This window comes from Felis catus, chromosome B1, assembly GCF_018350175.1.
Source record: "Felis catus isolate Fca126 chromosome B1, F.catus_Fca126_mat1.0, whole genome shotgun sequence".
Classification (NCBI taxonomy): domain Eukaryota; kingdom Metazoa; phylum Chordata; class Mammalia; order Carnivora; family Felidae; genus Felis; species Felis catus.
In genome coordinates, this window is record NC_058371.1 from 48706164 (window position 1) to 48733350 (window position 27187).

Below are 27187 nucleotides of genomic sequence, written 5' to 3' on the forward strand. Positions count from 1 at the left end.
ATTGTTACCAATACTGTAGACTGAATGTTTGTGTCCCCTTCCCCCACTATATTCATAGCTTGAAGCCCTGACCCCCAGGGTGATGGTGTTAGGAGGTGGGGGGGGGGGGATCTTTGAGAGGTGATTAGGTCACGAGGGTGGAGCCCTCATGAATAGAATCAGTGTTCTTAGCAAAGAGATCGCAGAGTGCTCCCTCTCCCCTTGGCCATGAGAGGACTCAGTGAGAAGGCATCATCTCTGAACCAGGAAGCAGGCTCCTATCAGCCACCAAATCTGCCAGCACCTTGATCTTGGACTTTCCAGCCTCCAGAACTCCGAGAGATAAATGTCCCTTGTTTATTTATGCCACCCAGTCTGTGGGATTTTTGTTATAGAAGCTGCAGGGGACTCAGACAACCGAATTGCTCTTTTCTAGTCTTTTTTTTCTCTGTACATACACATCATCTGTGTTATCTCTGGGTGCAGAAATTAGAGGGCAGTTTTTACTTCTTTTTGACACGTTGCTATATTTTCCAAATTTCCTACCATAAGGATGTATTAGCTACTAAATATTATAAAGTATTTTTAATTGGGTAGTGACATCTGCTGGGTGTTTTACATGCCCTCCCCCACAACTCGTGGCCGGGTGTGGGGGGAGCTGCTCTCATCCCCCAAGTAGGTATCGATTAAAGACTCCATTCTTGGGGCGCCTGGGTGGCTCAGTCGGTTGAACGTCCGACTTCGGCTCAGGTCATGATCTCACAGTCTGTGAGTTCAAGCCCCGCATCGGGCTCTGTGCTGATGGCTCGTAGCCTGGAGCCTGCTTCCAATTCTGTGTCTCCTTCTCTCTCTGCCCCTTCCCTGCTCATGCTCTCTCTCTGTCTCAAAAATAAATAAAAACATTAAAAAATAAATAAATAAAGACTCCATTCTTCCATCTGAATGGAGTGCAAGTTGTCAAAGTCAACTGTGAAAAAAGCTGGGAGCAATCCGAATGTGGACAAATAGATAAACAAGTGTGGTGTGCACATACAGTGCCATATTACTTAACCTTAAAAAGGAAAAAAAAAAATCTGACATGTCTATGGACAGAGAAGAACCCTGAAGACAGTGTGCTAAGTGACATAAGCCAAACAGCCTTAGGACAAATATTGTATGATGCAATAATCTGACTACCTAGAGTAATCAAATTCATAGAGTCCGAATGGGGACTGCCACCAGGGGCTGGGAAGAGGGGGGAGGGGAGAGTTAGTGTTTAATGGGGACAGACTTTCAGTTGGAGAAGACGCAAAGTTCTGGAGATGGACCGTGGTGATGGCTGCACAGCACTGTGAATGTACTTGATGCCACTGATCTATACACTTAAAAATGGTTAAAACAGTAAATTATGTATATTTTGCAACAATTAAAAAAGAAATACTTGGGAAAAAACTGGTAATAAATACTCAAAATTCATCCCCCCAAAATCAGCCGTGTTCATGGGAATCACCTTAGGGCTGAGATAAAAGAGAGAACAGGAAATAAATCGTAGCACTGAACTCCTCGCATGGGCTCCAAATTTGAGACAAAAGTAGACAGTGGCAGGGCGCCTGGGTGGCTCAGTCGGTTAATCGTCTGACTTCGGCTCATGTCATGATCTCACGGTTTGTGAGTTGGAGCCCCACATCGGGCTCTGTGCTGACAGCTCAGAAGCAGGCTTCACATTCTGTGTTTCCTTCTCTCCCTGACCCTGCCCCGCTCATTCTCTCTCTCTCTCTCAAAAATAAAATAAACATTAAAAAAAAAAAAGTTGTCAGGGGCTTTGGGATAGAAGCAGAAGTCACTACCGTGAGCTCCTTGTGGATGGGGACTGTATCTCATTTGCCTGTTATCTCAGCCCCAAGCACAGCCCTTGTAACAGGGGTTTGCCTGTGGGTTCCAGGTATATAGATAGGGTCACCATGAATAGTGCCCAGGAGTGGAAGAGAGCTCGGGAAGAATCTGTGAGGGAGACCCAGGCTTAGTTTAGGAAGCAAGATGACATAGGTCACTTGTTCCCATAATCTGATTCTTTTGTCTTTTCTTTACCCATTCACCTTTCCACTTCCTCTTCCATTATGGGGCCAACAGTGTGCCAGGCAGTAGGGGCAAAGAATTGAGAACGTATAGCCCTGAGGAGGACATATTAGAGAAGAAAGGATGGAAGGAAAGTTGTAGACTCTCCTCTGCTCATCCACCCCTGCTGTGAGGCATGACTTTGTTCATTTAGTCCCATTGGCTTCAAAGCCATGCAGAGAGGTCCCAAGTCCCCAGAGTGTTCCTTCTGAGCTTTTTACAACTCCTCACACTGGGAAGTTCTTCCCTGAGTCTGATGTCAGGTAAGCATCTGAGAGACTAGAGATGCTTGAGTTGACTTGAGTTGATTTTAGAGAGCCTGGCATTGCCCAACTAAGACAGATGTCATGAACATCCGGGGGAACTGCAGAACAGGTGAGTTTTTCGGTCTATCTACGCTCATTCAAAACCTGACAATCACAGCACTCCTTTTCTGGTTCCTTTTCTCTCTTTCCTCTTCCACCCCGGATGTCTTCATATTCTTACGTATCCCGTGCCTCCCTAATGGACCTGGAGCGTCAGCGACAAATTATTACCTGACACCATCTCCACCATCTAGAAGTTTTATTTGCTTGTTTTAAAATGCAGAGGAGCTATAAAATTAAATTGTTTTTCTCCACCAGGACATAGCCATGAAGATTCACTGCTTTGTTTTCAGTTAGCTATGAGAAAACAGGGCAGGGCAAAGGGGAAAGGCAACAGGGAAAGAGGATGTCAGGGTCCCCTTTGATATTAATGCCTAGATCTTTCTAAGAACAATCTACAAAGCTTGTGTAGTTTTATGGTTTACGAGGCACTTTCACACTTTTCCTTCATTTGGGCCTCGGAGGGTAAGGGGAAGAGATTTTATTATCTTTTTTTATGAAACTAAAAGAATATTGATATTCAGAAAAGATTTTCTCAAGGATGTATAGTTCAAAATCAATATGGTCGGGACTCAAACTCGGGTCTTCAGCTTCTATTTTTTTTTTTAAGTTTATTTATTTATTTATTTTGAAAGAGAGAGAGAGAGAGAGTGAGCAAGGGAGGGGCAGAGAGAGGGTGAGGAAGAGAGAGAGTCCCAAGCAGGCTCCACACCATCAGCATGGAGCCCAACATGGGGCTCAAATCCCCAATGAACTCTCATGGTTCATCTGTAAGATAATGACCTGAGCCAAGACCAAGAGTCAGGCGTTTAACCCAGTGAGCCACCCTGGAGCCCCTCGAGTCTCCAACTTCTAAACCATAATGTGGTAAAGGTCAGTGGCAGATGGGTGGTGAGAAGGAAAGATGTCCCACCTCAATTTCTGGTTCACCTGGATCCAGGGTTCTAGGAGTTTCCTCTATATGCAGACTCACTCATTCCCCCTTCCAACCCATATCATGGCCAAAAATCCCAAAGCTATGACCCGTTTCACCTTTCAATCCAGTGCACTAAATAAAAGACTTTTCTGACAATAGGAGAAAAAGAAATGGAAATCCAGGCATGCTGAAATTGCATCATATAAGGAACCAACCAGAGATGTGCTGGACCCTATGGAAGATGTGCAAATAGAAGTCAATCGATTCTAGACGATATATTCCTACAAGATGCCTCACATTTGCGTCCTTTGTAATTGGCCCACAAAAATAATCTCATTAATTTGTCACTGGAAACCAAAGGGGAAATTATCCCAGGTAATTGACAGTAATTAGAGTTACCTTCCACCTAAGAAAGATATTAAAAGAGAAAGAGCCCTGGATTCTTTGATCCTTTAACTGGCTGGATTGGCAGGTTTGGGGAAGGAGGGGGTGGCTGTGGGGTGATGTCCCTGTTTATAAGGTGGGTCTGGGTAAAAGGTGCACGGGGAAATCTACACAAAAGAAATTGTGTATGGAAAGGGCTCAGACACCAACATCCGCACTACTGTTGCTGACACATGAGGGTGTCCAGACCACCCCCTATGCCCATGCCCACCTCCTGAGTCCTGGTCCCATGAAGTCAAGGTGATTTGGGCTCGCCTCTTTGTCCATCTTCCTACTGCAGCTGATTTTCAGCTTCCCACCCACCAGGCCGTATTCTATTCTTTTCACAAGTATCACCTTCTCCAGAAAGCCTGCTTAGATCCCGACAGCCCCTCTCTGCCATCCAGCATCCCCTCACCTCCCCCACCACAAGAATCCCAGCTCTCTCCCAACTGTCACTACCCCCAAAGAAAGCCCCTCGCTTAGAGGAAATGATACTGTTTCTTCTTCCAAGTAATTTCCTTCCAGGCACTTAGGGGAGAGAGAGCATATTTCTAGCTTGTATATCTGCTCTGCTCAATAAATTGATCAACCACAGAAGCTTCGCATCTCAAGGTCAGGTGGAATCTTAAAGGTCATCTGGATTAGCACATCAGCTGATGTGGGAAGCTTCTCTCACAAATTCCAGCCTCCGTAAAACCTCAGCAATGAAGAACTTGCTACCTTCCAAGTCAGTGAATACCATCGATGTCTATTAGCCTTCACTAAAAGATAGAATATTTACTTCACGAATAAATAAGTGACAAGCGAAGGAGCAGTAGTCATCAAGACACAGAAGCAGATATTATATAGTACAGCCACTAACTCCCGAGACTCAGCTACCCTCCGAGGAAGGGGTTGACCATCACTGGGCTCTGAGCAGTTCTAGCAGAGACAGCCAGAAGACCAACGTTTTTCTAGGGGCAGGCGGCTTCTAGTGGTCGGACATACTTTCCTCCTAAAGTACCCAGAAGCAGCGAATCTGCTAGAATCCCCTCGACCCCACCCCGACAATGTCCCCACACCTACCACCCCCAGAGGTGCTTTGGGGGGCACCCTCCTTACCCGTGGCCACAGAGGAAGAAAGTCCTTTGAAAGAACGCAGAACCAGCCTGGCTTGGAAGTCGTCCTGGTCAAAAGTCCCCCCCAAACGGAAAGGCGGGCGCAGAGCAGAGCTGGGTGGTTTCATCTCGTGGGCAAACAGATGCTGGGGCTGGACATCCCTTGGCGGAGGGCGACCTGATTCTGAGAGTCAAGGGGGCTTTCTAGGGAGGGCTGGACAAGTTCTGCAGGCAGGTCGTTGCCTGGGGCTCCCAGCTCAGGCAGCCTGAGAGGCTTCGCAGTTGCTATAGGAGAGGGCGACACGGAGAGCCCGGCACAAGGGCTTCTGCAGGTAAAAGCCAAGCCAGTCCACAGGAGGGACGGCTGGCTTGGCAAGCAAACAGACTCATGCTCTCATTCTCCTCTCTCTCTCTCTCTCTCTCTCTCACACACACACACACACACACCCTCTCTCGAGGGGAGGAGGAGCCTGTGACTATTCAGTCTGTGTCCAGTGGGGACAGACAACAGATTTGCTTTCCCTCTGTCCAGTTATGAAGATGCTTCTTTCTTTGCTCTGAAGGACCCCGTGCTCCGGGATCACTGCCTGGACCCCCTGATGTCACCCACAGGTGGGGAATCTCCAGGGTCCTGGGTCTGTGTGTCAAGAGAGCCGTAGAATTTCAAGTAGAATAGGACTGAAGACAGAGCCCTCAGTCAGCCGGCCTATGGGTCTCTCCTTCCCCTTCTCCCCTGGAGGAAAACCCCTCTCCCCTCAGGCAGCTGTCTGCAGGACCACAGGTCACCCATGCTGCCACCTGATCTGGCTGCAGCTTGCCTGTCACCTCCTCAGCCTCCTTGCTGGTGACCTTGCCTTCAGTTTCCCAGAGAAGCAAGGTCATCCTCCAAACTGTAGACCTTTTGCCACCTTCTCGCACCATGAGTGTTGTCCCTCCCCCCTGCACGGTGGTCTTGATAGCATCCTCGTCTATTAAATACCCCCAGGCTTCCTCATACTTTCACCTCTCCTCTGGCCTGATCCTTCCCCTCAGCCCATAAGTAAGCTCATCCTGGACCCCAACATCACTCTTGGAGGTCTGCCTCCCCCTCAAGCTGCTTGTTACCTTGTGTCCTTTATTTTGTTAAAAGCAAAGGGCCCTGAGCACGACCACCAGGGTTTGATTTCTGGCTTTGCTCTCTAAAAGCTGTGTGGTTTTTTTGAACGGTGAAGGAAACCATCAACAAAATGAAAAGGCAACCTGCTGAATGAGGAAGATATTTGCAAATGATATATCTGATAAGAGGATCCAAGACATACATCAAGATATACATGGAACATGAGTTACCAACTTAATGTACCAACTTAATGGCAAAATAAAATAAAATAAAAAACCTGGGGCACCTGGATGGCTCAGTCAGTTAAGCGTCCGACTCTTGACTTTGGCTCAGGTCATGATCTCATGGTTCATGAGATTGAGCCCCACACTAGGCTCTGTGCTGACAGTGTGGAGCCTGCTTGGGATTTTCTCTCTCCCTCTCTCTCTGCCCCTCCCGTGCCCTCTCTCTCTCTCTCTCTCTCAAAAAATAAATAAACAAACAAACAAAAAAACCTGATTAAAAAACATGCAGGACACCTGGGTGGCTCAGTCGGTTGAGCGTCTGACTTTGGCTCAGGTCATGATCTCATGGTCCATGAGTTCGAGCCCCGCGTCGGGCTCTGTGCTGACAGCTCAGAGCCTGGAGCCTGCTTCAGATTCTGTCTCCCTCTCTCTCTGACCCTCCCCCATTCATGCTCTGTCTCTCTCTGTCTCAAAAATAAATAAACATCAAAAAAAAAAAACATTCAGAGGAACTGAATAGAAACATTTTCAAAGAAGACATACAGATGGCTAATAGACACACGAAAAGATGTTCAGCATCACTAACCATCAGTGAAACACAAATCAAAACAACAATGAGATTATCAGTCAGTGTGGCCAAAATAAAAAAGATAAGAAATAGCAAGTGTTGATGAGAATGTGAAAAAAAAGGAACTCTCTTGCACTGTTGGTTGAAATGTAAATTGGTGCAGCCACTGTGGGAAACAGTATAGAGTTTCCTCAAAAAATTAAACCTAGAAATACCTGACAACCCAGCAATTCTACTTCTTTGTATTTACTGGAAGAAAACGAAAACATAATTTAAGAAGATACATGCACTCTTAAGTTTATAGGAGCATTATTTACAATAACCAAATTATGGAAATAACCCAAGTGTCCATCAATGGATAAATGGGTAAAGAAGATGTGATATACACATGCAATGGAATATCATACAGCCATAAAGAAGAATGAAATCTTGCCATCTGTGACAACAGGGATAGACCTAGAGGGTATTATGCTAAGTGAAACAAGCCAGACAGAGAAAGCCAGGCACCGTATGATTTCACTTATATGTGGAATCTAAAACACAAGACAGATGAACAAACAAACAGAAAACAAAGAGAAACAGACTCATACATACAGAGAACAAATTGGTGGTTGACAGAGGGGTGAGGGTGGGAGATAGGCAAAATAGATGAGGGGGATTAAGAGGTACAAACTTCTAGTCATAAAATAAGTAAGTCAGAGGGATGAAAAGTACAGCACAGGGCCATATAGTCAATAATTTCATAACAACTTTGTACGGTGACAGATGGTAATTACACCTATCGTGGTGAGGATTTTGTAATATATGTGATTGTCAAATCATTACGCTGTAAACCCAGAGTCAAATGTAATATTCTGTGTCAACCACACTTTTAAAAAAGCTGTGTGGTTTTAGATAGGTCTCTAGAGCTTTCTGTGCCTCAATTTCTTTGTATGTAAAACAAGGATGTGAATACTGGTACCTACCTCACAGGCCTATTGTGAGGAGTAAACGAGTTAGTAGAAATAAAGGCCTTAGAGTTGTGAAATAATATATGATATATATGTGATATGTATGTACACAAATATATATGTTTACACCTATGCATATGATTGCTAGTGTTATCTTTTGAGGAAAATTAAGGCATAAAATACAAAGTCATTAATTCATTATTGATAATTCATTATCAAAATACAAGTTCATAAATTCGTTAAACTCATTATTCTCACTATCTATAATTGACAAATCTTAATATTTCGCCATATGTACTTTCATATTGAGGTGTGTGTGTAATCATAGCTTATACCAACTAGGGTTCTTGGTGACAAGCAGTAAAAACCCATGAATGATTTAAGCAGAAAACAGTTTTACTAAAGGACAATGGGGAGTTCACAGAAGCACTAGGGAAGCCAGAGAACCCGCTTAGGGCACAGGTGAGAATAAGGGAGACATCAGCCAGACCAGAGCCCAAATCACAAGCCATTACCTGCATGGTTGGCCTGCTGCTGTAGAACTGGATGCAAAACCTTCCAACCTTCCGCTGTCGCTGCTGTCCCTGGAAGCCAGGCTCTCCTGCTGCTGCTGGAATTAGTTCTCCTCTATCCCTGCTCCTTTGTGGCACCGGCTCCCAGCACAAAGGTCAGCACAGATGCATGCGACTAAGCATGTGCCCATGAACTAGGGGCAAGGAAGGTTGAGGACGCAGGAATCTGGCATTTCGGGCTCCTTGTGGAAAGTGGGCTCCACCACCTTCAAGGTGGGAACATTCCCAAAATATTTGAAAGGAGTTTAAATGCTGGGAAGCTCCCCAAAATCTAGCTTTCTGGCTCCTAACATCGATGCACACCCAGCTTTCCATAATTACACTTTGGGGAAAAAAAATGCTTACATCTAACTGTTCTAAAAGTTGTACCCAGAATGTGTTTTAATTGGGTATGGCAAGACATGCAGACATGAGAATGACTGTCGTGAAGGAAGAAGTTTATACCCACAGATCCCTAGAAATAAAAACCACAGTTGCCATGCGGGGCCACATGGGGAAGCACCAGTGCCAGCCAGGGGACAGAAAAGGCAAAGGGGAGAGCAGGGCTCAGGGTATTTACCGGAATTTCTGCAGAAGAGACAAGGCAGGCCAGGATAAGCAGCTTAGGATCGGATAGTCTGAGTAATTTGGGCAGGCTGTGGGCATAGGGACAGCCTCTAGTTGTCTGGTACCCGGTTGTGGGGTGCTTTGTGCAGGGGGAGTGTTGGCTTTGTATGCGAGAGAAAAAGGAAAGTGGCTGGGGATGTCGACTCGGGACTGACTGGAGGGTTTGTAATATGATTTTTGTACTTCCGTGAAAACTGGATCACAAGGATGATGTGAACAACTTTGCCCATTAGTTAGGCCCTGTGAGTAATGGTGGCCAAGTGGACAAACAGAGAATCTAAGAAAACACATTTCGAACACTAATGTGAGGCAGTCATTCCACACAGAAATAAAAGTGCTCATTCTACTCCCGTATCCCTAGGAGTCATCAGTTACTCTGTCCAGCTCCATATCTAGCCTCTCTGGGCAATGCCCATCCTTGCTCTTATCCTGACACAACGTCATCTTGAAATTCTGTTTCCCATGGAGTAAATCATAAAGTTCATCAAAAGCACACTGCATATAAAGTAAAGGGGTTCACAGAAAATAAAATAAATTAACCAAGTAAGGAAGAAAATATAGGCTGGTACTTTCCTTATTGCTATAAAAGATTGTTAGGTTAGAGTTGGTATTTATAGCTTTCCCCTTCACCCATCCTCCAGAAGAAGCATCTATTCCATGAAAGACAAATTGCTACCCCCTCCATTATGGAAGGAGTTCAATGTAATCAGCTTGCCACCAGGTGAATGATTTGAGCCTCTGGGCTCGGGCACCCTATCTAGAGCTCGGGGTTTGTCATTGCTGCTGGAGAGCTGGGCATTTGGCAATGACAGCAGTAGGGATCCCATCAGGAATAACATCTGTAATTAGAATCACCTAATTAAGTTTACAACGATGCATTGACACTCTGCAAGACCCATCCATCTTAGATAGAGTTTGGTGGTCATCAAAATTATCTTCCCTGCATCATTCTGGTCTTTGATGGTGGTTCTAATGCCATGACCGCCCCCCACCACACCGAAACATGCTATAGATTTTATTTATTACTTTGTTATAGAGGCTTCTCCTTGGTTCCTCCTGTCAAGATTGATGATGATGTGTCACATACTGAGAAGTTCCCTTAACTCAAGTCTTCAGCACCCAAACTGCAAACCACTTCCCACAGCTCCCGTAATCAAGATGGTAGCCCTCTCACACCAATCTACTTCTCAAGGCCTTGGAGAAGGGAGTGTCTCATGAGCTTTCTCATACGAGGAAGAAGGTGGAAGGTTGTGCATAAAAAAATCCATTCCAACATTTCTATTTTTCCAAGTCTTTCCTTCCACTATACTAATTTGTGATATCTCACAGTAACTTTGCATGGACTACCATTGAACGAACCGTGAATACCACCCTGTGATGGTTAATCTTATGTGTCAACACGACTGGGCTAAGGGAGGCCCAGATAGCTGCTAAAACATTCTTTCTGAGTGTGTCTGTAGGATGTCTCTGGAGGAGATAGGCATTTAAATCAGTAGACGAAGGCAAGAGGATCACTCTCCCCAATGCATGTGGGCACCATCTTATCTGTAGAGGGCCTGGGTAGAACAAAAAGGTGATGGAAGCATGATTCAGTTTCTCTGCTTGAGCTATGACCTCTATTTTCTCCTGCTTTTGGTCACCAGTACACCTGATTCTTCAGCCTTCAGACTCAGACCAGGACTTAAACCATTGGTTCCTACCTCTCATTCTCAGACCTTTGGACTCCAGACTGTCAGTGTGTAACACCACCTGCTTTCTGGTTTTCCAGCTTGCAGACAGCAGACTGGGACTTCTCAGCCTCCATAACCATATGAACCAATACCTATAATAAGTCTCATTTTATGTATGTATATATATATATATATATATGAATAACATATATATATATGTGTGTGTGTGTGTGTGTGTAGTATTTTTTCTGTTTCTTGGGAGAACCCTGACTCATACACACCCCAGCTATTCAAATTTGCAGACTAAACCAAAATCTCTAGGAAGTATCCCCCTATCAGTCCACCAAATCTTATTTTCACTTTCTGTCCTTGGTCTAGTACCCTGATAATCCATTTCTATGCATGATCACCAGATTGTGGACATCAACGAGCAGAATCTTGCAGGTTTGGTGTGTGTTTGTGTCTCCTCCCAGGTTTGTCCCTGGAACCTGTCTGCTGGGGCACGGTGGGGACCTAGCCCTTGTTCAAGTCCAGAGGCGGTGAGGGGACTTAGGATGGGGCATGAAGGAAGCTGGCTTACCTGGCTCATGATAAATCTTTCAGGTGAGGTTCTTGTGGGGCTTTCCGCTAAGGTAAGAACAAGTTCATCAGCTTACAGGAAGAGAAACGTCTTTCCCTGACAAGGAAGCGTTCCTATCTTGGGATTATTCCCAGTTCTTAGAGTCTTACTTCTTCCCCATTAGTGCTGTGAGTTGAATTGATGCAATAATTGAGCACATCACAGGCTCAGAATTTGAGTTTGGAATTTCACCATCTGGTCACTTATCCATTTATTGCCTGTTATCTCTGAATGTACTTTCAATTTATGTTTCTTTGAGGATTTCTTCTTTAAAGTATACCCAATACTAAGCTGTCTCAGTGAAGAGCCCTGGAGGGACATTGCAGGAGGATGAGAGAGAGGTTTCCTGTAATTTCTAGCACAGGTGGGGGCACCTTTCAGCCTCAGCCTGGCAATTGCCTCTCTGTAACCATTCCGTCGACATGGAAACCAGAGCCCCAGGTAGCCTGCACACAGCCACCTGCCCAGATTCCCTCGGTGAGCCCCTCTAAGGGCTGTATATGGCTGACTGTGGCCAGAGGGTCACGCGTGAGGAAGATTGCAGGAGAAATAATTTAGGGAAGAGAAGACCAGTTGAGATAAGCAAGAGAGTGGTTTTACATGAAGAATAGCAGAGGCCTAGGGACTGACTTTAGAGATGAGGAAAATGAGGAGGAATCTGCAGAGGAAACCAAGCAGGAGCCATATGCATAGCAGGTGAGACCATCCAGGCAAGAGAGGGTACGAGAGGCCGAGGACAGAGAGTGTCATCAGGAAGGGCCACCGGGCCAGTTGCTGCTAAGTCGGGCATGGTGAGGGTGTAGAATGATCTATGGATTTAGCAACACAGAGGTTTTCTGTGACGTTGGGAAGAGGATTTTCACCAAGAGGATAAAGACAAAAGCATGAATCAGATGAGTTCAAAGGAGAATGGGCCAAGTAGGTGTAGAGTTGATAAGCCTCAACAACTCTTACAGACTTTTGCTATAAAAGAAGAAAACGAATAGTAGTGGGAGAGAAATGTGGGCTCTCCATAGACTTATTCATTTTTTTAAGGTTTATTTATTTATTTTGAGGGAGACCGAGAGCACGCACATGTGAGTGGGGGAGGGGGGAGGGCAGAGAAAGAAGAGAGAGAGAGAGAGAGAGAGAGAGAGAGAGAGAGAATGCCAAGCAGGCTCCACGCTGTCAGCACAGAGCCCAAAGTGAGGCTTGAACTCACCACCCTGAGATCATGACCCGAGCTGAAACCAAGAGTCGAACATTTAACCAACTAAGTCACCCAGGTGCCCCTATTCATTTATTTAATAAATGAAGTTATAGACTATTGGTGTCTTAGTCTGCTTGAGATGCCATAACAAAACACCACAGATTGGGTGATTTAAGGTACAGAAATTTCCCGCTCACAGTTCTGCAGGCTGGAAGTCCAAGGTCAAGGTGCTGGCTGGGGGGGTTTCATTCTGAGGTCTCTTGGCATGTAGGCAGCCACCATCTCACTTTGTGCTCACATGACCTCTTCTTTGTGTCCATACAGAGCAAGAGAGCAAGCTCTCTGGTGCCTTTTTATTTTGTATTTAAAGATTTTTTTTTTAACATTTATTTATTTTTGAGACAGAGAGAGTCAGAGCATGAACGGGGGAGGGTCAGAGAGAGACGGAGACACAGAATCTGAAACAGGCTCCAGGCTCTGAGCTGTCAGCACAGAGCCCGACACGGGGCTCGAACTCACAAGCCTCGAGATCGTGACCTGAGCCAAAGTTGGATGCTTAACCGACTGAGCCACCCAGGCGCCCCTCTGGTGCCTTTTTAAAGAAGGACACTAGGGGCACCTGGGTGGCTCAGTCAGTTAAGCATCTGACTTCGGCTCAGGTCATGATCTTGTGGTTCACGGGTTCGAGCCCCACATCAGGCTCTGTACTGACAGCTCAGAGCCTGGAGCCTGTTTCGTGGATTCTGTCTCCCTCTCTCTCTCTGCCCCTCCCCCACTTGTACTCTGTCTTTCTCTCTCTCTCTCAAAAATAAATAAAACATTAAAAAAATTAAAAATAAAATAAATAAGGACGCTAATCCCATCATGGGACCTACCCACATGACCTCAACTAACCCTAATTTCCTCCCAAAGGCCCTGCCTCCAAATACCATCACACTGGGGCTTCAACATACAGATAGGGGGGGAGGGGACACATACATTCATTCTGTCCATAACGGTCGGCATGTGAATGGGATGATCCAGGAGAGGAGATAACTGGTGATGGGGCGAGGAGTTGTCCTTGTGCCTACAAGAGTACCAAATTCAGTGTCTCACAGGAAGAGTCAGCCTTAGCCAGGAGCAGAGGCAGCTGCTCAGTGTGGCTGGAGAGGAGATGGAGTTGAAGCAGCCACAGGTCCAGGGTGAGTCAACAGACAGGTGGGAGTCTGTGGAAGTTTTCTGATTGCTCCAATTTTCTCAGTGCAGTGGGAAGCAAAGACACTGGCTGAGAGCGAGGATGGGGGAAAGCATTGGAGACTGAGGGGAGAAAGGAATGTGTCACTCAGTCTCTCGGGAGATCACGTGAGAGACCAGAGAAGGGAAGAGTAGTGGAGTAGTTGGGTGTAGTGTAGAACAGTCGGCTGAGTTGAGATTAATATTGTGGGTCTTCAGAGGTGATCGGGGTGCAGCGATGAGGACTGAAAGGTCGTCTCCCCCTCCCCCTTCCCAGTGACACAAGGGGAGGGGGGAGAACAGTGAAAGCAGGTGCCTCAGAGGAGAGCCACATTTGAGACAGAGCAAGAAGAGCAAGACAATAGAAGAGAGATTAGGGGAAGGAGTGAATCTTGCTGATGATGACCCTGAAGTTCCAGAGGGCATGGTGAGTTCCAGAAGGTTCCAGAAGGCACAGTAGAAGGGTTTTGAGAATTGGTGAGGAGTAAGAGGTGCCTACACTGGCTGATCTAGGCAGAGAATATATTTAATGACAGGCTATTGGTGAGGCCCCTTGGAAGCTTAGAGAACCAAACCTGGAAAACTAGTAGTAGAGAAGGCCAACTATCAAAATCACCCCAGACCAGACTTGGAAACACAGTGCTGCTTCTGTTGCTGAATGCTGAGGGTCACATGGCCTGCATCGTCCCTGTCGGCTGAGGACCTTGGATATTGCTGCTGCCCCAAAATTGCCAACCAAAACCCTCCCCTCTGTCCCTCTTCCCTCCTGCTATAAAGCCTGGGCTGGGTGCATCTAATCTGCTGAACCTGACTCACAGACCTTCACCCTAGTTCAAGGCGTGCTCACAGAATCTGAGGGAGGAAAAGAGAAGCAGGCTAGGAAACCGCACAACTAAGAACAATGTAGTGACAGCAAACCACACCATGGTACAATTTTTAGGAAGCCACCCTTGTGTCTCTTCGTCCACACCAAGTATATAGGAATTGACTGGGGAAGTTCCATACTATCCTCCCCAGAAACACTAGATGCTTCTGCCACTGCTATTGCTGGAAGAAAGTTCCAGCTCGCACATCTGTTGCTTCAAGTTGCTTGTTCTCATACCCAAATCACAGGCAAGAAGGTTGAAGGGCAGAGCCCATGTCACATGAACAGCATTACGGGAGCCTAGGAAACAGGGTGTTCGTGGAGTCTATCTTGAGAAGGAAGAACTCAAAACGCGAGAGCTATCACAGTAGAGAGATGATGTTCAAAGGACACTGTGCATCTCTAAATGACAGATGTCCACTGCAGGGTAGAATTCTTCAAAAGTAGGAAGAGGTTATAGATGTTGGGAAGTAAAAAAAATAATAATAATAACTAAGAAAAATGACAAGTAGCCACCATAAATATTTCTAATGTCCTCATTCATGGCCCCAGAAGCAACTGGAAATTCCTTGAATTCATCATCCCACTACAATAGAAGCTTCTTAGTCCCTATTTTTGTCTGTTTTATTTACCAATGAAACCCAAGTGCCAGAAAGTGCTTAATATATTATTTGTTGATGAATTAAAGAAATTCATTTGCTGCACTAAAGAAAGACAAAGCTTCAGGTGGAATGTGGGTTTAGAGAACTTGTGGTGCCTGGGTGGCTCAGTTGGTTAAGTGTCTGACTCTGGGTTTCGGCTCAGGCCATGATCTCATGGTTTTATGCTTTATTTATTTTTGAGAGCAAGAGAGGCAGCGCACGAGAAGGGGAGGGGCAGAGAGAGAGAGAGAGGGAGACACAGAATCCCAAGCAGGCTCCAGGCTCTGAGCTGTCAGCACAGAGCCCAATGCAGAGCTCGAACTCACAGACCACAAGATCATGGCCTGAGCCGAAGTAGAAGTGGGACCCTTAACCGACTGAGCTACCCAGGCGCCCCTTATACATATTAAAATTAGCAGACATAAGGGGTAGGATTTACATTTCAGTAAAGATTTCCATAGCCCAGCTGAGTGAGCTCTTCCCTTCCTACACCGTGGGTAGCAGAAAACACGGGGGAAGTATTACCCAAGAGAAAGAGCAGAGCACAGTAAAATGCCATTGAGACCTCTACACCTTGCCTAAGCAATTCAGCCAGGGCGTTCTGTAACTCACAAGGTATTATAGAATATTCCACACCACGTCAATTTACTACTTTACTGCCCCTGAATAAACAAGGGTGCCCGTGATAGCTTCATAATTTCCTATTAACAAGCAATTATTCCCATCTTAAAAGGAAGTCTCAGATTCTGTGTTTCTTACTTTCCTTCTCAGAAGGGGGATTTACAAAATCCAGTTCTGTCAGGGTGTCCTTCCTCTTTGCTTTGCTACATTTACAAACATATATGTATATGTATTCCTAAATGGTACTGCACCAGATGGCAGAAACTACTCTAGTTAATTTAAATAGAAAGAGATGTAATTCAGGCTACTAGGAACCTACAAAATCTTTGCAAGCAGTGGGGAAGTGAGCTCCAGGGTGAGCCTTTAAGAAAGACTCCCAAGGGGCGCCTGGGTGGCGCAGTCGGTTGAGCGTCCGACTTCAGCCAGGTCACGATCTCGCGGTCCGTGAGTTCGAGCCCTGCGTCGGGCTCTGGGCAGATGGCTCAGAGCCTGGAGCCTGTTTCTGAATCTGTGTCTCCCTCTCTCTCTGCCCCTCGCCCGTTCATGCTCTGTCTCTCTCTGTCCCAAAAATAAATAAACGTTGAAAAAAAAAAAAGTTTAAAAAAAAAAAAAAAAAAAGAAAGACTCCCAAAAAACACCACCGAACCAGAAGCTATTACCTCTGCCCTACTCAACTGGACACCACTGGGACTGAGTTCAAGAATACACAGCTTAGTGGGGAGCCAGAAATCCAGAAGCAGCTCCGAGTTCTTTGGGCTGAGTGACTGAGTGAATGGGGGTGCCATTTAGTAGACTGAGAATGTATTGGGATTAACAGGTTTAAGAGGTAAGAATGTACCAAGAGTTCTGTTTGGGTCATGATAAATTCAAGATACTTGTTGGATATTCAAGGGGAGATGTTCAGTAAGAGGTTGGATGTGTGAGTTTAGAGACCAAAGTAAAGTCTAAGTTGGAGATTTAATTTAAGTGGGTTCATATTGTTGGGGCGCCTGGATGGCTCAGTCGGTTGAACGGTTGAACATCCAACTTTGGCTCAGGTCACTATCTCAAGGCTGAGTTTGAGCCCCTGCCTGTCATCACAGAGCCTGCTTAGAATCCTCTGTCCCCTTCTCTTCTCTCTCTGCCCCGCCCCCTGCTCTCTCTCTCTCTGTCTCTCTCTTTCTCTCTCAAAATAAATAAATAAATAAAACTTTAAAAAAAAAAAGGAAGAAAGCACTACTATCAGTCTCAGGCAGTGTGGGACCCAAGGAATTTAACAAAAATCCCCTACCCCTGGACAAGCAGAGCAAGACTGACTCCATTTTGTGCTACACCCACCATCTCATGTATAACCCCCACATGACCACTTATTGCTTAAGACACTCCCCCACCCTAGTCAAGCCGCTGAGCACACCCTTACTGGAAACCAGCTCAAACAGGAATGCAGAACCCCTAACCGCCAAAGAATGTAAACCCCACCTTTTGCCTGCCAAACTTGCGCGCCAATTCTGACCAGAGTGATAGGCTAGTTCAAACAGTTACTATAGGGTAAATTGTAATTCAATTGGCCACCTGCATGTGGAGTAACATGACTATGCAACTTTCTGTGTGTGTTACAATCTCATTGGCCACTGGCCCCTATAAAACTGCTATGCCTTTTAACCTAGGGGTCCAAGTCCCTGCTCTGCTCTGTCAGGTATACTTGGGCCCAAGCTCGAGCTTGCAAATAAACCCTCGTGCGTTTGCATCGGTATCAGCTCCTTGGTGGTCTCTCGGATTCGAAATCGGGGGCATTACAGCAGATCCTGGAAGAGGTTGTAAGACAAGAGAAGTAAGCATGGTCATAGTTAACCAGAACAAAACACCCGAAACAAATTTGTTGTTCTTCTTCACCAGATTGATGATTTGTAGATGCAAAGTATGGTATCGGTCAATACCTCTTGATTTCAGTAAGGAGTCTGATGATCTTTCACAACATTGTTCTAGCCAAATGAGGGAGAATATCTTGGATAAATTCACAAATGGCACATTCAACAGGGAGGTCTCTAGTGTCCGTGTCTTGAGGCGAGCTGTAGGCAAGTTGGAACAACTAGGCCAAAAGCATGGTTTTTGTTTTTGTGTTTTTTAAAAAAAAATTTTTTTTTAACATTTATTATTAAGAGACAGAGCGTGAACAGGGGAGGGGCAGAGAAAGAAGGAGACAGAATCGGAAGCAGGCTCCAGGCTCTGAGCTGTCAGCACAGAGCCCGATGTGGGGTTTCAACTCACAAACCACAAGATCATGACCTGAGCTGAAGTTGGAGGCTTAACCGACTGAGCCACCCAGGCACCCCTGTTTTTGTTTTCTTAAATGTCTATTTATTTATTTAGAGAGGGAAGGAGGGAGGGGCAGAGAGAGAAGGAGAGAATCTCTCAGGACCTGAGCCTAAATCAAGAGTCAGATGCTTTCTGAAACTTGTACCCCAATGTTTATAGCAGCACTTTCAACAATAGCCAAATTATGGAAAGAGCCTAAATGTCCATCAACTGATGAATGGATAAAGAAGTTGTGGTTTATATATACAATGGAATACTACTTCGCAATGAGAAAAAATGAAATATGGCCCTTTGTAGCAACGTGGATGGAACTGGAGAGTGTGATGCTAAGTGAAATAAGCCATACAGAGAAAGACAGATACCATATGTTTTCACTCTTATGTGGATCCTGAGAAACTTAACAGAAGACGATGGGGGACGGGAAGGGAAAAAAAAGTTAAGAGAGGGAGGGAGCCAAACCATAAGGGACTCTTAAAAACTGAGAATAAACTGAGGGTTGATGGGGGGTGGGAGGGAGGAGAGGGTGGGTATGGGCATTGAGGAGGGCACCTGTTGGGATGAGCACTGGGTGTTGTATGGAAACAAGTCTGACAATAAATTTCATAATAAAAAAATAAATAAACTAAACTCTGAAACTAAAAAAAAAAGAAAAGAAAAAAGAAAGAGTCAGATGCTTAACTGACTGAGGCACTCAGGGGCTCCATAGGCCAAAAGCATGTTTTAATTCACAGAGCTACACTACAGACGCAGGAGGGGTCCAAGGACCCCCCCTTCAGCGAGGACAGCTCAGACACTCCTAAGCAAAGTCCAGAAACAAAGGAGCCAACCAGGAGTGTGGCGTCTGTGATTTAAAACAAAGCCAGGAGGGGCGCCTGGGTGGCTCAGTCGGTTAAACGTCCAACTTCAGCTCAGGTCATGATCTAGTGGTCCGCGAGTTCGAGCCCCTGGTCAGGCTCTGTGCTGACAGCTCAGAGCCTGGAGCCTGTTTCAGATTTTGTGTCTCCCTCTCTCTCTGACCCTCCCCTGTTCATGCTCTGTCTCTTCCTGTCTCAAAAGTAAATAAATGTTTAAAAAAATGTTTTTAAATAAAACAAAGCCGGGAACACTTTTAGGAGCATTAGTACAAGTAGCATGTACGAAGGAGTAATAAGTAAGCCTCGTTCCACAAGAGATTGGAATGGATGTATTCTGAGTTGGCATACCATACCCAGAGCATATTTTATTCTGGAAACACATTTTGCCCTGACAGGTAAGTGTGCGACTAGGGGAGCGTGCTCAGGATAGTGAGGGGTCTGTAAATATACGCACCGAAAGGAGGGCAACAAAGCTATTAGTTTAGTGGCTAGGCCAAGGGAAACGCACATCAAAGGATCCAAATATTGAACGCAGCTTTTGGCAACACACGCGCGCACTTGAAAGTCTGTGGCCCCTGGCTCTTTCTCAGACGTCCCCTGTCTCAGGCCTGCTCGGTCCGGTGAAAGTCTGGCAAATTGGCGTGAAGCGCTCAGCCCCGACAGGCCGCGGACACAGGTCCGCTTTCCGCCTGGGACGCGACCCCGGCCGGACCAGGACAGGGGGCGGGGCGGGGGCGGGGCAGGGGTGGGGCCGCGCTCCACAAGTGGGTGGGGTCCCGGCGGCCTGCCGCTCCAATACCACCCCAGACCTCCGCGCACCCCGGGCGCTTTGTGCGGGGCCGGAGGTGGAGGCGCAGGCCGCCATGGCGGTGCGCGCGGCCCTGTTCGACCTGTACGGGGTCCTGGCGCTGCCCTCGCTGGCCAGCGCCTTCAGCCGCGCGGAGGAGGAGTTGGCGCTGCCCAGGTAAGGGAGCCGGCGCCGGGCCAGAAAAGGGCTACGGGCGAAGGGTAGGGGGAGAGGGGGAGGCGGCGCGGCAGGGGGCGGGACCCCGCCGAGAAGCTGCCTCTGGGGACCTTAGGCCTAGCTTTCACATTGCTTAGGGCGAGAGCCCTGCTGAAGGTTAAAACAATTACCCGGCCCGAAAATACCCGAGCATGTCAGTAGACCCATTGTCTTCCTGAATACTGAGTAATTAAATCTCTCTAAAGACTCCACAATTGCCCTGTGTATTGAAGGCTTTTCCCAAAGGGAGGGGAACTGCTCGCCGCGCCATCTGCTGTCCCCTAAGTCTGTGTAATGGAATGGGTCTTAAAAGACGCGCTGAAGTTTGCAAGAGAAAAAAGTTCTGTGCGTTGCCGTTCACGTACTAGAAGAGCAAACTAGAGAAACAGCCCCAAAGCCGAATCGCTGGGAAATGGTGGACTAGGAAGCGTCACCTCTGAAGAGAAATGTTCAGAATGAGATTTCAATAACACCAGAAAAGAAAGACCTGTTGTGATAATTGGGAAAAAACAAACAAACGAACAAACAAAAACCACCCACCAGAATGTAAAACGATTAATACAACATGGTTTCAGTTACGGGGGAAGAAGAGCTATATGCCGAAAAACGTCTGGAAGAAGTATTCCAGAATATCCTTGGGATTGTTAATCCCAGGTGAGATTATGAATTATTTCCTTCATTTTTCTACTTTTTGCATTTTCTAAGTGCAAATATCTGCTTATGAACATGTGTTTCTCCTATAGTGAGAAGGAAGGAAAGCCTGTTTGTTTAAAACATTAAGAAAGAAAGGAAGAAAGAGAGATCACTCTGGCAACACCCACAAAAACGAAATTCTGAACTAGTGGCAAGAATAAGTAGAGGGTGGAAGCTTTGAGAATCGTGCCCTGTTTTGTTTCATGGCAAATTAATGCTCAGAGATTGAGTTTGTTTTTGTCTGCAGTTTATTTAACACTGGTTCTCTGTGGGTATTTCACAAGCCAATAGCATGCAGGATAATGTCCCTTCATAAACCAATAAACAACATACTTGCAAACAATGATTGATTAATCCCATTCTTGTTCCAGTTAAGGAGATCTGAACTGGATCCAAAGGAGGTCCAAATTTAGTTGTTTGATTTTGCACTTGTGGGAGATGGTGTAGCCAATTGAGAGCTGCCCTCTAGCTTGCTGGTGCAAAAGTCAGAGTCCCCTGTTGCCAGGGCATGTTGCTAGGGAACGATGGCACCAGCATTGGTGGGCAGGAGGACTTGCTTCTCCAGCTGGCGGCTATTCCTGAAAGAGTTGCCTTCATCAGGGCAAAAGCTAATTGCCCCAAGGGCTTGGGAGAGCTATTTAGAGGAGCAGAGCCCCTCAGCACTGACCAAATACTCTGGAGAGTCCTCACAGACTCTCCGAATGGCTTCTTCAGTTTTTTTTACTGATTGACCTCCAGTGAGGCCGTCAGCAGTTGAGCTACTGAGTGCTTATCAAGGGCATAGGACCAGAAGACCAGTTACTGACTTTCTGTTACAGCTTCCCTCCTTTCAAAACAGCTTCACATCTAACAACTTCATTTGGGGGAGGGGGGGGTCTTTGTTGTGGATTTGAAATCATATCAAACCAATACAAAACATGCCCCATTCTAGAATTCTTGTGATACTAAAGACCAGCAGGACTTTCTGTCCTGTTGTATCAATGATAAAAGACTGGTTAGTGCAAGCCTGCCAAGCCAAAGGGGTCTCAGAATCTAGAGCAGCCCTTACTCCTATAGTATGGAAACTGAAGCTTAGAGGATTCACTTGATCTCTGTAGTAATTAGACACAGGCAGCCATGGAACCAGTTTTTCTGCCTCCCTGTTTAGGATTCTTTCCTCTCTGGTTCATCATGACTTCCCACTCCCTTGGCTATTGTACGGGAAAAGATACCAGTCTGTAGGCGGTGAGTAAGTACACTGATAAGTATGTCAACAATAAATTGATATCAATACGTCACATCAATAATAAGTGTGTCAATAATTATTTGTTGTCAGTAAACACAAACAACAGAATAAACTCTGTGCCTACAGAGTCCACAATCAGAATAATCACATCCCAGGTCATTAGGATTTGAGAGAAGGATTGAGAATGGAAGGCCACCTTTGATCCAGGCTTGTCCAATTCAGATCATTTACAGGAGCGAGAAGCTGAGGGAGGATTAGTGAGTTTTATTTTTTATTTTTATTTTTTTATTATTTTTTTAAAATATTCATTTATTTTTGAGGGAGAGCGTGAGTGGGGGGGCGGGGCAGAGAGAGGGAGACACAGAATCTGAAATAGGCTCCAGGCTCTGAGCTGTCAGCACAGAGCCTGACGTGGGACTCAAGCCCACAAACCACGAGATCATCACCTGAACCCAAGTTGGACACTTAACCAAATGAGCCACCCAGGTTCCCTAGTGAGTTTAGAAACCCTTTTAACCATAGTGTTGTTTTGCTTCCTTTTGACTCATAAATTTGATTTTATTTTTAAAAGGCCTGAAAAGAGAGTAAGCTGTGAGCTATATTTGTGCCTGTGATCTCATCAATGTGGGGGTGAACATGATTTGTGAGGATACAAGTATACAAGTTTACAAATGTGGAGTATTGAAGACAGCACTCATCTCTGAGTCAGGCCCAGATTAAAAATCTCAGTTCTAACACGTACTGCTGGGTAACCTTGTTTAATCTGTTTTAGTCTTAGTCAACTCCTCTATAACCCTAGTCTTCATGTTAAAATAAGAAAATGCCTTCTAGAAATTTTTGTGAGGGTTAAATTAGGTAACATGTAAGGTGGATGGACAGCTGTATTGTGACTCATTTCTTTATAAAAGTCTCGTGCATGTGTAAAGTGCTCCATTAGGCATATTCTGTTTATAGTTGCAAAGACTCTTGCACTCCCTCTGTGACCGTGGTTAAGATCATTCCCAGCAGTCATAAAACAGGAGGTAGCAAAGCTAGCTGGTGCCAGGAGGTCAGAGTCCATAATCTTGACCTTCTTAGCCTTTGGAGTCTGGGAACTAACCGGGAAGGTATTCATTCAGCAGGTAAGCCTGGGGCACCTGGGTGGCTCAGTTGGTTAAGCATCCGACTCTTGAGTTTGGCTCAGGTCATGATCTTGCGTGCAGTTTGTGAGTTCAAGCTCCATGTCGGGCCCTGCACCGACAGCCCGGAGACTACTTGGGATTCTTTCTCTCTGCCACTCCCTTGGGCTCTCTCACTCTCTTTTGCTCTTAAATAAATAAACATGGAAGGAAAAAAAAAAAAAAAAAGAAGGTGAGCCTGAAGAGCCTGCCTTACACTGTACATTTTCCAACGTGCTTGGGATCCGATATGCAAACTCAGACATCCACAGATGGCCAGAGCTCAAGATGAAGGCAGTGCCATCAGAGGGACAGAGTTTTTAGGTGGTTCAAAAGAGGGACGGATTAGGCCTAAGCTGGAGAACCAGGAAGGCCTTAGTGGAGGCAGAGCCTGAGAAGACTGGTAAGAGGTTGATGGGGAGAGATGTGAAGGGAGAACCTTCCAGATGAAGGGAGCAGCATGAGCAAAGGCTTGGGGGATGGGGGTGGAAAGCATAGAATGTGCACTAGAAGATTGAGTGTGGCCAGAGATGAGGGACGTCGTGGGAGACAAGTAGGGGAGTTGCTTGTTCCTGTGCTGTAGTGTGACAGGAAAGTCAGGCTGAGCGTGTACCTACTTTGATAGCCGGTAACTGTCTCAGGGGTTTTGAGCTGGGGTGAAGGGGAGGTAAAATCACAGGTGCTCAAATGCAAGGTAGCCGGTTGTTGGGGTGATGGGTCAGGTACACCGGTCAGAGGAAAGAGGCTGATGCTCGCTTGAGACCCGGGAGTTCGGGCGCTTGCTGGTAGAGCAGGCCGGGTGACGGTAGAGCAGGCCGGGTGACGGTGAAGCCCGGCAGGGGTTGGAGCCGAAGTGAGCGAGTCCTTCTGTGAGCGAGGTCACAGGCATGGAAGGTGAGGAAGCTGTGCTGAAGGGCCCAGTGGGGATCCTAGGAGGCCCGAGAGCCTTGTGCTGAAGCCGTGAGGGGGAGAGGGCGGGAGGGTCCTGGACATCCGTACATCCCTGCCAGAGGACAAGGTGATGGGGGCCTGGGCGGCCATCCTGAACTCCAGCAGTGGAGACGCCTGAATACCTGGCCTGGAACAGGAGGGTGCAGCTTCTTCCGGTGGGCATCGGTGGCATCGCACGGCAGGAGGAGGGACAGGGAGACTCCACTCTTGGCGGTGACCCCCTCGGACCAGTGTCCTGTGAGGGTCGGGGTGCTGGAGATGGGGGTCACCTTGACAGCTGAGGCTGACATGATCTAGAGGAGCCAGGATGGCGCCCTGAGATCCGGATCCACTGTGTAGACAGTTGTGTTTCACGTAATACCTTCGCACACAGCTTTGTTATGGAAGATCCACCCAGTGCACTTGGCCTGAACACCAGGGATGGGGAGAGTATCAGGTCCTTTCAAAACTGTATGTTCAAGGGGGCGCTGGGCAGCTCAGTCGGTTGTGTCTGGCTCTTCACTTCAGCTCAGGTCATGATCTCACAGTTCGCGAGTTCGAGCCCCACATCGGGCTCTGTGCTAGCTGAACGGAGCCTGCTTGGGATTCTGTCTCCCTCGCTCTCTGCCCCTCCCCTGCTTGTGCTCCCCCCACCCCCTCTAGATAAATAAATAAAAATAAACAAACAAAAAAGAAAGATGTGCTAGAACCCAAGGTGCTTGTTGTATGCAGTGCTCAGTAAATGTTTTTTTAGGAAGAGAAACAAGGGGTCAGCAAATACAGAAAGGGTATTTGAGAATCAGGTCTTCTTATCTGTATCCTGCGTGCTATATCAGGAAGTATTTGTTGAATGCCCCCAGGAGCTCCGGGGGCAGCTCCCAGATTTGTAGTGCTTTATGCCTGTTACTTACTACCTCTGGGATTTTAAATTATCTCTGAAGCATCTTTCTCTTTATTTTCTTTTACACATAGGTTTGAACTTCACAACTAATACACAGATGCATCCTTGTTATGAAAATTTTCAAACTAACAGAATAGCACAGAAAAGTAATGCAAGCCCTGGGGCACCTGGATGGCTCAGTCGGTTAAATGTCTGACTCTGGATTTTTGGCTTGAGTCATGATCTCGTGGTTTGTGGGTTCGAGCCCTGCATCGGGCTCTGCTCTGGCCGTGTGGAGCCTACTCAGGATTCTCTCTCTCTCCCTCTCCTTCTGCCCTCCCCTGCCCCTGCTCGCTCGCTTTCTCTTTCTCTCTCTCAAAAAAAAAAAAAAAAAAAAAAAAAAAAAAAAAAAGGAATGCAGGTCCCTCTTCTTCCTCTTCCTCTCCCCATGCCTGTAATCGTGGTTGATACCTAGTTCATTTAATCCAAGACCAAGGGGGTTTTTAGAGGGATCCCCCTCCCCCGTAATTCTTTTTTTTGTGTGTTTATTTTTGAGAGAAAGTACAAGCTGGGGAGGAACAGAGAGAGGGGGAGACACAGGATCCAAAACAGACTGTGCTGTGCTGACAGCAGAGAGCCTGACGTGGGACTCAAACCCACCAACCATGAGAACATTACCTGAGCTGAAGTTGGACACTTAACTGACTGAGCACCCAGGCGCCACCCCCCCACCCCCATAATTCTTTATAGCAAAACCTGGGCCTGACTTCATTTGACCACAAAATCTGACCTCGTTTTGGTAGTAAATCCGAACTGAACAAGTATGGGGCTATTTTTCATTTTTATCCCATTGCTGTGAGTAGTCACACATTTCACCACAGAAATACTAATGGTTTTGATTAAGAGGGCTGCCCCAGACCCTCCTGGAGGGGTTACTTACCATGGTATATCCCCCAGTTCTTTACCGTTACAGTCTGAACAGTTCTGACTTTTAAAACTCCTCTGGTTCTGAGGTTTCAGATAAGGCCTTGTCAGTCTGTCACTTGCTTATCTGAATTTGCAGGCACATCGATGCACGGTTTGGTAGGTGGGTAGTTTGGTAGATAGCTAGGTTTATTTTTTTTTTTTTATTATGAAATTTATCGTCAAATTGGTTTCCATACAACACCCAGTGCTCATCCCAACAGGTGCCCTCCTCAGTTCTCATCACCCACCCTCTCTTCCCTCCCACCCCCCATCAATAAGAGTCTCTTATGGTTTGGCTCCCTCCCTCTCTAATTTTTTTTTTTCCTTTCCCTCCCCCATGGTCTTCTGTTAAGTTTCTCAGGGTCCACATAAGAATGAAAACATACAGTATCTGTATCCCTGTATGACTTATTTCACTTAGCATAACACTCTCCAGTTCCGTCCAACTTGCTACAAAAGGCCATATTTCATTCTTTCTCATTGCCATGTAGTACTCCATGGTGTATATAAACCACATCTTTTTTGTCCATTCGTCAGTTGATGGACATTTAGGCTCTTTCCATAATTTGGCTATTGTTGAAAGTGCTGCTATAAACATTGGGGTACAAGTGCCCCTAGGCATCAGCACTCCTGTATCCCTTGGGTAAATTCCTAGCAGTGCTACTGCTGGGTCCTAGGGTAGATCTATTTTTAATTTTTTGAGGAACCTCCACACTGTTTTCCAGAGCGGCTGCACCGTTTTCATTTCCACCAACAGTGCAAGAGGGTTCCCATTTCTCCACATCCTCGCTAGCATCTGTAGTCTCCTGATTTGTTCATTTTGGCCACTCTGATTGGCCTGAGGTGGTACCTGAGTGTGGTTTTGATTTGTATTTCCCTGATGAGGAGCGACGTTGAGCATCTTTTCATGTGCCTGTTGGCCGTCTGGATGTCTTCTTTAGAAAAGTGTCTATTCATGTCTTCTGTCTGTTTCTTCACTGGATTATTTGTTTTTCGGGTGTGGAGTTTGGTAGATAGTTTGGTAGAAAGCTAAGGTTAAAAAAAAATAGGATTGTGGCACACGTACTGTTCTAGGCCTTAATTTTTTTTTTTTTTTTTACTTGCTTAGTTTCAATTACTTCATTTAACAATTGGACATCTTCCTGTGTCTATTTATATATATCTACTTTTCCTTTTTTTAACCACTCCATAGTATTTCACAACGTGGAAGTGTCATCGTTTATTTAAACATTTTCCCTCTTGATGGACATTTTGTTATTTCTTTTTTTTTTTTTTTTATTTTTTTTTTAATTTTTTTTTTCAACGTTTATTTATTTTTGGGACAGAGAGAGACAGAGCATGAACGGGGGAGGGTCAGAGAGAGGGAGACACAGAATCTGAAACAGGCTCCAGGCTCTGAGCCATCAGCCCAGAGCCTGACGCGGGGCTCGACCTCACGGACCGCGAGATCGTGACCTGGCTGAAGTCGGAGGCT

General features: G+C 46.1%; 1 protein-coding gene across 2 annotated transcripts in view; it reads left to right on the forward strand.

The window, feature by feature from the left end:
- The first annotated feature begins 19648 nt into the window (after positions 1-19648).
- Positions 19649-27187, forward strand: part of EPHX2 (epoxide hydrolase 2) — a 77167-nt gene continuing 69628 nt past the window's right edge. The window contains exon 1 of one of the 2 annotated variants that reach the window (XM_045055599.1): positions 19649-19823. In XM_045055599.1, the coding sequence (XP_044911534.1) occupies positions 19723-19823 (101 nt within the window). In that variant the 5' untranslated portion in view covers positions 19649-19722. The remainder of the gene's footprint in view (positions 19824-27187) is intronic. The other variant, XM_003984798.4, reaches the window with a different exon arrangement.